At 33.1% G+C, this 12,469-nt stretch overlaps 1 protein-coding gene across 50 annotated transcripts in view; it reads right to left on the bottom strand.

Annotated features, from left to right (window-relative positions):
- Positions 1–12,469, bottom strand: part of BAZ2B (bromodomain adjacent to zinc finger domain 2B) — a 290,834-nt gene that overhangs the window by 72,557 nt on the left and 205,808 nt on the right. For all 50 annotated transcript variants that reach the window (XM_072751680.1, XM_072751670.1, XM_072751660.1 and 47 more), the window contains one exon: positions 4,562–4,772. In XM_072751680.1, coding sequence (XP_072607781.1) covers positions 4,562–4,772 — 211 coding nt within the window. The remainder of the gene's footprint in view (positions 1–4,561; positions 4,773–12,469) is intronic.

Raw genomic sequence — 12,469 nt, forward strand, 5'->3', positions numbered from 1 at the left:
AATACTTTTAACTATAAAAGTAGTATATCATAATATTTTTTTCATAAAATACCATCTTACATTAGACATTATTTTAAACTTTGTAGATGAGTTTCAAGAAATCTTTATATTATATTCAATAATGAATATGATTGGCTGACACCTGAGTTACTTGAGCTTTACTAATAATTTCCATCATTTTTTGAATTATATGAACTTGTTTAATCTTCATAACAATCTTATGAGATAGGCAACATTATCCCCAATTTACAGATGAAATAACTAAGGCTCACAAAGGTTAAATAGTAAAGCCAAGATACAAACCCAGGTCCTTCTGACTTCACAGTTTGTATGGTCCTAAGAACTTCTAAGAAAAATTGAATGCCTTGAGATTTTAGACAAGAATCTAAACCTGTGTCTTTGTAACAGCTGAAGTGACCTTGGTTACTACGGCTGATTTTCTACCAACAAGTATTTTAAAAGAGGAGATGGGATGTAAAAAGTCTTATTTGACCTAGTAAACTGGAATTGTTGATGAAAGATAAAATGGAAGATAATGCTGAAATATATCTTTAATCGTCCAATAATTTTCAATACTAAGTTATAAGCATCATCAAAAATTTCTGAACCACATAAAAAGGATCTTCTTTTGTTCACTAAATACCCTGGGAAATAAAAATCTATAAAGTAGGCTACTGAATCAACAAACTCCAATAATAATCTACCTGAAGAATACTGTTCTCACCTATGATAGTACCAGATGACTATTTTTCTAACATTTAAGAACTGAAAGCTTTCACTGAACTCTGCTATAAAGACCTAAGTCTACCTTAAAATGTAAAGATGTGTCAAGTGTTAAAAAGAATATTTTCTTGTAAATGTGGCATAGGTATGATCTTTTGTTCCAAGCAAAACTGATGCTCTCAAATAGAAGTCTGGCTTACAATAAATAAATGCTATATTTAGGTTTGTATATGTGTATGAATGTATTGGCCAACTTCAAGCCCCACACAACTACACAGTATTTTTCATTTTTAAACCCTTAGGACAGAAAATCATTTAAAAGTTCAACCCGTATCTTTTTACTTTAGCAAGGAAGATAAAATTCTTATCATTAAAATTCACATAGCAGGGTGCCTGGGTGGCTCAGTCTGTTAAGCGTCTGCATTTGGCTCAGGACATGATCCCTGGGTCCTGGGATTGAGCCCTACATTGGGATCCCGGCTCAGCAGAGGAGTCTGCTTCTCCCTTTCCCTCTGCCCTGCTTATGTGCTCTCTCTCGCTCACTCTCTCTCTAAATCTTTAAAAATATTCATATAGCTTAAATTTTATGAGTAGTTGGAAAGTGTTTTTAAAAGTTAGAAGCACTATGGAGGAAGGAGAATGAGTTAAAAGATCTAGAGAATTCACTCAGGCTCTGAGAAATAAACTGCTTCCAATAGCTTCTCATTTATTTAGCTTATGGTTGCTAAATAGATTATCTGTTACAACTTTTGAAATATCAATTTGAGGGAATCCCTGGGTGGCTCAGTGGTTTAGCCCCTGCCTTTGGCCCAGGGCCTGATCCTGGAGTCCCGGGATCGAGTCCCACATCGGGCTCCCCGCATGGAGCCTGCGTCTCTGCCTCTCTCTCTCTCTCTCTGTCTCTCATGAATAAGTAAATTAAAATCTTTGAAATATCCATTTGAAAAATATTTATGGATTAAGAAATTACCTATTTAAGTTTCAAAGATAAAATTTTATTTTTGAAGTAGTTTACACACAGGTTTAGGGATATTTTACATATACCACATTTCTTTGATTCTGAGATGCATTTTAAAATATAATCTAAAATCAGAATGTGCCTGAAAATTGGCAGTACTTTTCTTTCTTAGTAGTGCATCTTTAAATAGTGGTGCATGAAATGATTGTGGCATCTCAGATTCTATGATATATGAAATGTAGAGGTACTATTTGATATCTTAGAAAATTTAAGGTATTAATTGTATTGGTGAGTTTATTTATTAGGTTAAAGTCTTTTTCATATTGAAACCTTCTTAGATTCTTATCTTTATTCTCTTGAGAAATTAGAGAGCTCTCATTTCATAATGTTTGGATATATAAAGTTTGCATTTATTTTTCTGTTCTGAATTTTTCTTCAAATTTAGTTCAGTTTTTTAGTTTAATTGAGGCCTAGTATGATAATAATATATAAGAGGAACTTGTAGGATCCCCTCAGATAATCCCCCCAAACTGTTAATATAGAAGCCCTTTAGAAGTTAAAGGGGTAATAAAGTGACACATTCCTTTCTTCCCAAGAAAAACATGCATATTTTGCCATATATGTTTGTAAGTATTATTTATTTTCTGTTAAATATTTAACATTTATATACTTGTTGAGAAAAAACGTATATACATAATCAGGTCAAAGATATCAGAACTTGCAAAATGCCAACGTAAAAAGGGAGGCTAATGTAACAGAAAACAAACCAATCTGAAATCTAGAGGGAGAAAAAAATTGGGGTAAAAGTTAAATAATTAGCCCCTATAATGTTAAAATAAAATTCAGTTAATTTTACAAATATAAAGTTGCTATTTTAGATACTAGGCATTAATAGTATTTTATTAGATACACAAGATATACTTGAAAAACTCATGCTCTGGGTATCAGTTAATTTCAAGTTTTCTTATATTAGGTAAACAATGCATACTCATCACTATTATACATTCATCAAAGAGTCAGTGGATTACCAACAATATTAATTTAAAAACTTATCATTTATGGCTATATCTGTTAATACATTAACTTTTTTTCAACCTTCACTAGTAACTATTCAAGGGAGATGAAAGTCTTAACAGAAACCAAATAAAATAACATAAATTTCCCAAATAAGGTGCCTGGCTGGCTCAGTTGGAAGAGCATGAAAGTCTTGATCTGAGCCATGTTGGGTATAGAGATCACTTAAACAAATAAATGAATAAATGAACTAAAAAAAATTTCACTACCATACTAAGGCAGAGAAAAAATTATAGGACATTAAGTTACATGCCAGGCAGCTAATTTACCTGCTATTAATTGAAGTATGAACTAGTGCAAGCTTTTTTGGAGACATATTTGCCTGCTAGCTACCAAAATTGAAAATGCACATACGCTTTTTAAAATATTTTATTTTTTTTGCACATATGCTTTGATTCAAAGATTCTATCTCTGCAATTTTATACTATAGACAGACATACCCATAGAAGGATATGAATAAATGCATAATATCTGTTTACTACAGGGCTGTTTGTAATAGCAAAGACTGGGAAACAGCTCAAATAGTCATCAAAAAAGACTGACTGAAATATGGTGGAGCTATACACAGTGCATTACTTACTATTCAGCTATTAAATGTGTAAGGTTGATTTTTAAGTGCAGATACAGGAAGATGTTCAACACAAATTAAATGGAAAAAAGTAAGCTGAACAGGATGTACACTATAAGTACATTTATTTTTGAAATGAAAAAAATATGTGTGTGTACATATATATATTGTGTGTATGTAGGAGTGTGTGTACACGTTTCTCAACAGATTTACAAAAAAAAATTGTTAATAATGGTGCCACTCATGAGAATCTTTTGTTTTATAGTGAGAGAGAATGAGTGTCTCTTTACTGTAAAGCATTCTGTTTTATAAGCTTTTGTGTGGGTGTCTGTTTTATAATAAAAACAGAGCAGCGACAAAGAATTATGATGGTATTTACAATAAAGGGAAATAAGCCAAACTTTTCCTCCAGAAAAAAACCATGAGAAGTAAAAATCCTAGCTTTTTAAGTCAGTTTTTATTATTAAACCTTTATATTGATATATATGTTTATATACCAACACAGGTATTGATGTATATTTAGATAGCCTTAAGAGGATTCACATTTGTAATTAATAACTCATAACAGAAATATTTTAGTCAGTTTTCTCTGTGTCAGACATGGCATGGGAACTTCATGTTGATAATTTACATTGTAGTTTTCAGTTATAATACAATTGAGATTAATATGAGCACTTTATGCTTTATACATAACACTTTCTAGAGATCTTAAAATACTTTTTGATTTAAATCTATTACTTGGCCATTTTGAAAATATATATGATATATCCAGACTACAGAAGAACCCAAACTAAAAAGACTGGGGTTACTTACCAGTAATTGGAGTTCTCTGACTGAAAATTTACTCCACAGATCCACATATTTTGGAGTTATTCCCTTGTACCACCTCAAGGAATCGGGAGCTGTTAAAATGAGAATTTCCAGAAGGTTGGCACAACCTTAAGGCATGTGCCAAGTGCTGGTTGATTCCCTTTCTGTGCAAGCCTTAAAAGCTTATCCCCCACATTTGTAGTTCCAAACACACAGGGTATGATGTGTTTATGAGTATGGCTCTTGAAAGGAGCTTACCTAATCAAAGAACTCCAGTTACCAGTGGGATTCCTTATTTTCTTACTTTAATTCTAACACAAATATCTATTTTTTAGAAAGTGAGAACTGTATCATTCATAAGTCAAAAACGTTAAGAGATACACAGACTTTTTTAGTATGATTATTACAGTATATTATATATTTCTTACCTTGAGCTTGCAATTTTCTTAGCAATTTGGCATCTGTGTTATCTAGAAACTCAGCACTTCCCACATTTGGAGGTCGACCCTTCCGACGTCTCATCCTGGATTCTTCTCTTGCTCGCTGTCTATCTGGATTTGGCGGTCTTCCTCTACGGCCTTCCATTGCCCTGATACGGGGAATGACATCTTCTTCTTTCAAAAGACACCACTGCATTCCCTTTTAATTAACATTTTATAGAAATAATATATTAAAATCAAAGTGAACAAAAGTGATCAACATGTCAGAAAATTCTAGGTCAATTTGGATATCTTGAAGTTTATAAAAGCTAGTACAAACCTTAGGAATTTTATTTTTTAATTAAATTTATAATTGTTCATTGCCTTTGGCATATCTTCGGTATCCTTACTTTAATGATCAAGTTTAAACATATAGAGAGATCTATATCTATTAACATATATTTATAAACATATGTATCTATAAACACATAAAGATATATCAATCACCATTTCTGAACTATAATGATGATAAAGTTGACAGATATTTGGAAATAGTAGTTGTGTGATGACATCCCTATAGATTGTTTTCATATGTTACCAGTTCAACCAATCATGAAGCTATCTAAATAATGGAAGGAAGTTTCTCTTTATAGAAATATTATAGCTAATAAATCAAGAAGGAATATAAGAGTCAGAATATCAACATTGTGTAATACCTGATGAATTCATGGAACTAAGCACTGAACTTGAGTGGCTGGCAATCATCAGAAATAGAGACAACTGGACAGACATCAACCTCCTGATGGAGGTTCACTCCATTATCTATAAATTAATCTTGCCCCCCACCAAATAAATCAGGCCTAGATTTGATTAAGTCTGGACCTATTTACTATAACTTTATAGAAGAAGTAAGATAACTAGTGTATGTTAAACCACACGGTGAAATCCAGTCTTTATGAAATTCAACAAAGTATTCAGTTCAACAAGTATATTTCAAGAACTTAAAAAAAAACAAACAACTGTACGAAGATTAGAGGAGCCTTAAGAGATGTATCAAATACATTTTATTTCTTGATTTAAAAGATAAACCAGATTATGACAATTAAGGAACATCTGAAACTGTGAACAATGCCTAACACTTGATGATATCCAGAAATGATCATTTTAAAGTGTGATAATGATATTCTTGTAGAAACAAGAGTCCTCATCTTCTAGAGATACAAACACACTGAAAAATTTACAGATGAAGTAAGATGTGTAAGATTTGCTTCAGCAAATTATGGAAGAGTAGAAGTAGATGGGGGCATAAAACAATTGGCCACATGATAATTTCTAAAGCTGATGATAGGGGACATGGTATATATTATACATTTGAGACTTCCCATTGTAAGACCCCCAGCAGGAACACATACACCAGCATAATGCTACTGCATTATAGGAATAATCCTGCTGAGTATTTAGATACAATTTGACTCTTGTTTTTATTATTCCTCACATGTTGATCAAAATATACTATTATATTCACCTTATTTCTCGGCCTTAGTATCTCATTCATTTTTTGAATGAGATACTCATTCAAAAAAAATACAAATAATAAAAAAAATAAAATAAAATAAAAATAAAAAAAAATAAAAAAAAATACAAATACTACTCTTGCTACCATAATGGATGATAGTTATATCCCACATTTCAAGCACTGTGCTTTGTTTCAGACATTTTCAACATATTATATACTTTAATCTTCATAACAGCTCTATCTGGGTTTTATTGTTCCTACATTTCAACTGAGGAAATTCTGAGCCAGTAAGGTTAAATAATTCCCTGAAGTACAGAGGCAACAAGGAACAGAACTGTATTTTGTCCTTTTTTAAGATATATTTATTTATTTATTATTCATGATAGACACAGAGAGAGAGAGAGAGAGGCAGAGACACAGGCAGAGGGAGAAGCAGGCTCCATGCCGGGAGTCCAACGCAGGACTCGATCTTGGGACTCCAGGATCACGCCCTGGGCCAAAGGCAGGCGCCAAACCGCTGAGCCACCCAGGGATCCCCAGAACTGTATTCTGAACCCAGGACTGTCTCACTCTAAAACCCGTGCTCTTAACCACTACATGTACTTAATTGATGTTACTAAGATTTTTTTTTATACTTGGTAAATGACTGATCACAATGTTCAACTGTGAAAGCACATTCATTTATGTTGTTGCATTCATGCAACTATGAAAGCAACTTATGTCACAGCAGGATTGTTGTCAAAAAATGTAGTGCATATAGTCCATATTTATATGTTTAAAATAATATCTATACTAATTCACTTCAGTATTTCTCATGTGAAAAATAATTTTGAATTTTGTAGAAAGTAAAAATTTTTTGCTGATATTTCAAATGAGGTCAATAGGAACAATAATTGTACTAACTGCTTTTTTATGCCACAAACCACTAAGAAGGAAGCCATCAAAACAATTTTATGTTCACCAGTATGGGAAGCTTTTGATTAGTTTAGGTTTTCATTTTTCTATTATGCTCCTAGGCACTAAGGCAGCATGCATCACATAAATTGAAAAATATAAAAGTGACATTTGTGACACTTGGAGTAGAAGAGAGACTAATAAAAGAAGTCTGTAAAGGAATCTGCATTTAGTTTTTAAGGTATCTTATTAATAATAAAGTCAACTTTAGCCAAGATTTAAAGGGTTTATCAATTTATCTTTTTATCCAGTTATAATTTTTACATAGTTATGTTTTATTCAGCTAGGAAAATAAATATACCTGTGTCAAAAAAAGGATAGATTACGTTGGTGCCCAAAATTTACCAGACAAATATGCTGACATTATCATTTACATTTTTGCCCTTGGCATTTATAAACACTTGCTAAGAAAACTGCATATATTGTGCTACATATACAGTCTTCTGACTCCTGGATTTTAGAAAATGAGAAATGGACTGTTAGGAAAATCTAAAGCTTAAATTAGAGCTTTAATTCACTGAGTCGTCAAAACTATTGTAAAGGAAAAAAGGGGAGTTTTCTCAATAAGCTTTTCCTCAGAAAAAGCAAATACAACTTATATTACCTGATTCGTATGCTATAAGCTTTTGGTCAATCAGAAATTATGTATCAAAATTACTGATTATTTTTTCTTAGTTTCTTTTTTTTTTTAAAGATGTTATTGATTTATTCATGAAAGACACAGAGAGCGAGAAAGGCAGAGACACAGGCCTAGGGAGATGCAGGCTCCCTGTGGGGAACCTGATGCAGGACTCAATCCCAGGGCCCCAGGATTATGCTCTGAGCCAAGGCAGGTGCTCAACCAATGAGCCACCCACGCATCCCTTTTTCTTAGTTTCTAAGACTAAGACAGTAAACGGTTCCTGAAAATAATCTTTCTTAACTAAGATTTGAAAGACGTGGACAAAAAGAATGTAGATGATCAACATGATGGGCATGGTGAAAGATCAGGTCTATTTTACCATTGTAATAATGCTTTCAAGAGTTACTAATTTCAATCTTTAGCAATAAGACCTTCATTTCTATACATACCTCAAAGGGGGGGGGGGAAGATTTATGTTTTACTTCAGAAGACTGAACAAAATAATTAAGTAAATAAGTACCCCATGTAACATACACCGCAGTGCACTATAAAAGTACAATATAAGACTGGCATGTATTATAAAGAGTTTCTACTACTTAAACATTTGTTGAGATATCTACTTTGTACAAGGCATAGCAGTCTCTAAAGGTAATTGAGAATCTTCTCCCCAAAAGGACCAGGACTTTTAACTCAGACCTCATGCTATTCTAATGCAGGTAATTCAAGGACCACATGACAAGTAGTAATAAATTTGAAAAAGAGTTTAGAGTTTGGGACAAGAACTTGTCTGAACTGTTCACTTAAAAAAATAATGATGGTCTGAATTAGGGCTTAGAATTAGAGCTGGAGGGCAGCCCAGGTGGCTCAGTGGTTTAGCGCCGCCTTCAGCCCAGGGCCTGATCCTGGAGACGCCGGAGGGAGTCCCATGTCAGGCTCCCTGCATGGAGCCTGCTTCTCCCTCTGCCTGTGTCTCTGCCTCTCTCTCCCTCTCTCTCTCTCTCTCTCTCTCTCTCGCTCTGTGTCTCTCATGAATAAATAAAATCTTAAAAAAAAAAAAAAAGAATTAGAGCTGGAAAGGAAGGTAAAAACATTGTTTTTTTTAAGGAGGAAAAACTACCTGCATGTGAAGGAGAGAAGTGTGAATGGAGACCAGAAAGGTGATTAAAGTTTGAAGTGGTCTCTAGGTAACATGGAAAAGGAAAATGGTAATGAGGTTTTCTTCCTGAATATAGTGAAGATACAGAATGGAAAAATACTTGAGAAAGCCTGCAAATAAATTTTTTACTCTCAGGTATTTTATAGCTTATACTAAATAGAACTTTAAAAAAAGCATTTACTTCAAATGAATAATTTAAAAATATTTTCTATATTCAGAAAACCAAAAATTATACGAAATTTATTTTTTTTTTTACAAAATTTAATTTAAATACAACTTTGTATTTCAACATTTCTATTACTCTTCACAAACGACACTCTAAAGTATAGTTGAACATCTTATGAGCCATTGGCCTGTTTTCACTTTATCTTATAGCCACTGAATTGTCTAATTAACTAGGACATAGAAATATTCTATTTCATATAGAAATATAGTGAAACTATATTTCACTAACAGCTCAATCTGTGGTTTGCCAGCAACATGTTCAGGTTTTAATGAAATGTATTCTTAAGTCTCATTCCTACTTCAATTTGATATCATGGCTTATCTTTATTTTTCTTTGTTGCTTCCATTTTCTTTAATTTTATATACCTCCAGACTGATTTCTTTTGGGGGTAAAGAGTACATAAGTAAAAGAAGTATATCAGTCCACCAAAAGTCAATTCACAGAGTAATCTATTTGCCAAGTTACTGAATTTTTAAGTTTAGTATCATCAAGACTTCGCCACAGCAATTTCAGCATGGACTTGCAGGCCTTCGCCACTAAGTATCAATATCCCACATTAATATTTGAGATGTCTAATACTTTTCCAATGCTCAATGTTATATAAGTGAATGGAGGAACTTTACTCATATTTTTCTGGAATGGGAGCGGTTTCTCTATCCTAGTCCTTGCCTCTGGTAGTAAAATAGCTGAGGTGAATACTTTAAATCCAGATAAAGGTATTTGATCTGACAATTTTAGGTCTGTTAGTCATTTGGTGAATCAATCATTTACCCAAATTATTTCTGGCTGAATAATTCTCAGTAAATGTAACCACAGCTCAAGTAAACAAAACTGGTCTTTTTCATTACATTTTCTTTGTTAATATACTTTCAGGGAGGGATGCCAAGATGGCTCAGTTGTTTAAGGCTCTGCCTTTAGCTAAGGTCATGATCCCAGGGTCCTGGGATTTAGTCCTGTATGGGGCTCCCTACTCAGTGAGGGGCCTGCTCCCTCTCCCCTTGCCCCTCCCCCTGCTCATGCTTTCTCTCTCTGATAAAATTTTTTTAAAAAGTATACTTACAGAATCCTTTACTTCCTAAAAATTTGAATATTAAAAAGCTTTTAGAATGTCATACCTAAAAGGGAATCGATCTTAAAGACCTCCTAAGATAAATATCCTTCACATTACATATGAGGAAATGAAGGCCTAGAAAAGTAGGCCTCAGTTTTTTCAAAGTAACATAGGATGCTGAATTAGCCTGCCAGGAGTCTAAGAAAAATCTTAGGGCACAAGCAAAGTGAAGGCATCAAATATTTTTGATAGAACTTCCCACTTTAAGAAATACACTAAAGTTAGTATCATAAGAAAAATCAAAATTTTCTTGAATTATGCCTATTGCATAATTTAACATTGTGATTATTTTTAGCTACTTTATGATGCCAAGGATAGGTAGTGAGAGCTTTATGTACTATGAACTTTACAGAATTAGGGGTTCTTAATTTACTGTAATCATATAGTTTATTAATATCATATAGTGAATAGCATTTCAAAGATGTGAAAGAGTAAGATTGCCTATGCTGGAAGATGGGGTTTAAAACCCTATTAAAAACCACTGAGGTTTTTTAAAAACAATAACAACAAAAAACCACAAAACATTGAGGAGACGCCTGGATGGCTCAGCGGTTTAGCTCTTGCCTTGGGCCCAGAGCGTGATCCTGGGGTCCTGGGATCGAGTCCCACATCGGGCTCCTTGCATGAAGCCTGCTTCTCCCTCTGCCTCTCTCTGTGTGTCTCTCACGAATAAATAAATAAAATCTTTAAAAAAAAAAAAACCATTGAGAAAGATGTGGTATGATACAATCATTCCACAATGCTGGCTATGCTTCCTAGTACTCACAGCAGGTTACCTTCTTAGAGTCATGACCTTCAAATACCTCCTTAGCACCACATTTGGATTCATACAGTTGGCCCCCTAGTAGAGGCCCCTTGCCTAGCCGTCAGAAATCCTACCTGGTACATTAGTGACATAAATTTTCAGTATTATAGATTTCTGGTACTGATCTTTCATATTCTCAGTGTCCATATATGCCCACAGCTATGTTGCATTAGGTATGACAGTTAACAGCAGAGTTGAATTAGAACCCTGGTTGCGGACTCCCAATCTTTTGTTCTTATATGAAATAATTAGCAGCATTACAATCTTGCCAGAGACTGTGTGTTGTCTGCTTTATTGTGAAGTCTCCCTATATTCCTTACTAACAAAACCCTGATTTTTGCTGGATAGCAATTGTGCTCAGTGTTTTATCTTCTCTGAGACAGTGATCATAACTTTTATGTCTTTTGTACTCTCCAGTTTCTTACAAACACTAGTTTTGTTTTTTCAAAGCCAGGCTTTCAAGTTCATTTCTGTAGTGAAATGTGTTCACAGTTTTTAAGGAAAACACCTTTAGGGAAAATTTATCTGGGGGAAAAAAATGCCTGGCACATTAAATATTTGCCACAAGTATTTATTGATTAAATGACTAAGAAAAAGGGCTTTTTTTCAGTAAGAACTATAAATTTTTTTTTCTCATGGCCTTATGCCATTAAAAAGAAAAAAAAACTTTCTAAAAAATATACATCTCAAATAGAAAAGGCAGCATTTTCTAAGTCACTTTTAATTTGTTCCTTCTTTGCATCTTTCCTTTTTCTTTACCTTTCTATCCTGAATACAGTAAACATTCATTAGTCTATGTGAATTTACTGGTTGAAAAAATAAGCTTATATTTATGCTTAAATGTTTTCTTCTCTATAATTCACAAAACATACTTTTCAAAGTAGATTATCATGTTTCAAAATAATCTTTGTCATTAATAATTTATCTTGAACCCATCACACATTCCTAAAAGTGTGAATACCTTTTTACCTAAATATCATATTTAAGTAAAATAGATATAACTTTTATACTTACTAAACTATGTTGAGCTCATCCTTACTTTCTAATATTCTAACACCCAAAACCAAAATAAAATGAAAACAGTTCCACAAATTCTTTTTTAATGTGATGAAGCATAAGTTTGTAAGAAACCTATTTACTTTATATTCTTTTCAAAGGGGTTTCACTGACTAAAATAGTTAACAGAATTTCATTACAAGATATAGCCAGCCAGTAAAGCATGGCCTTATAAGAAGGTTCATTTTGTTCCATGAAGTCTATTGTCCCTAAAATCACAATTTTTATAGAAGCCCATAGGAAGTGATTGGCATGTAAGTATCAGAAGATACTGAGAAGCAGCTGATTCTACAAATCCTTTACCACATTTGTAGACTGAAATAAATAAACACTGAAAATGAATAGACTGAAATAATCACTGAAAATGAAAAATGAATACAGACATAAGAACTATTTCTTATGTCAACTCTATTTACCTGAATTAAGGGGCTTTTCTTTCTTATTTTTTTAAAGATTTTATTTGTTTATTCA

The sequence above is a fragment of the Vulpes vulpes genome, chromosome 3, assembly GCF_048418805.1.
Source record: "Vulpes vulpes isolate BD-2025 chromosome 3, VulVul3, whole genome shotgun sequence".
Lineage (NCBI taxonomy): Eukaryota > Metazoa > Chordata > Mammalia > Carnivora > Canidae > Vulpes > Vulpes vulpes.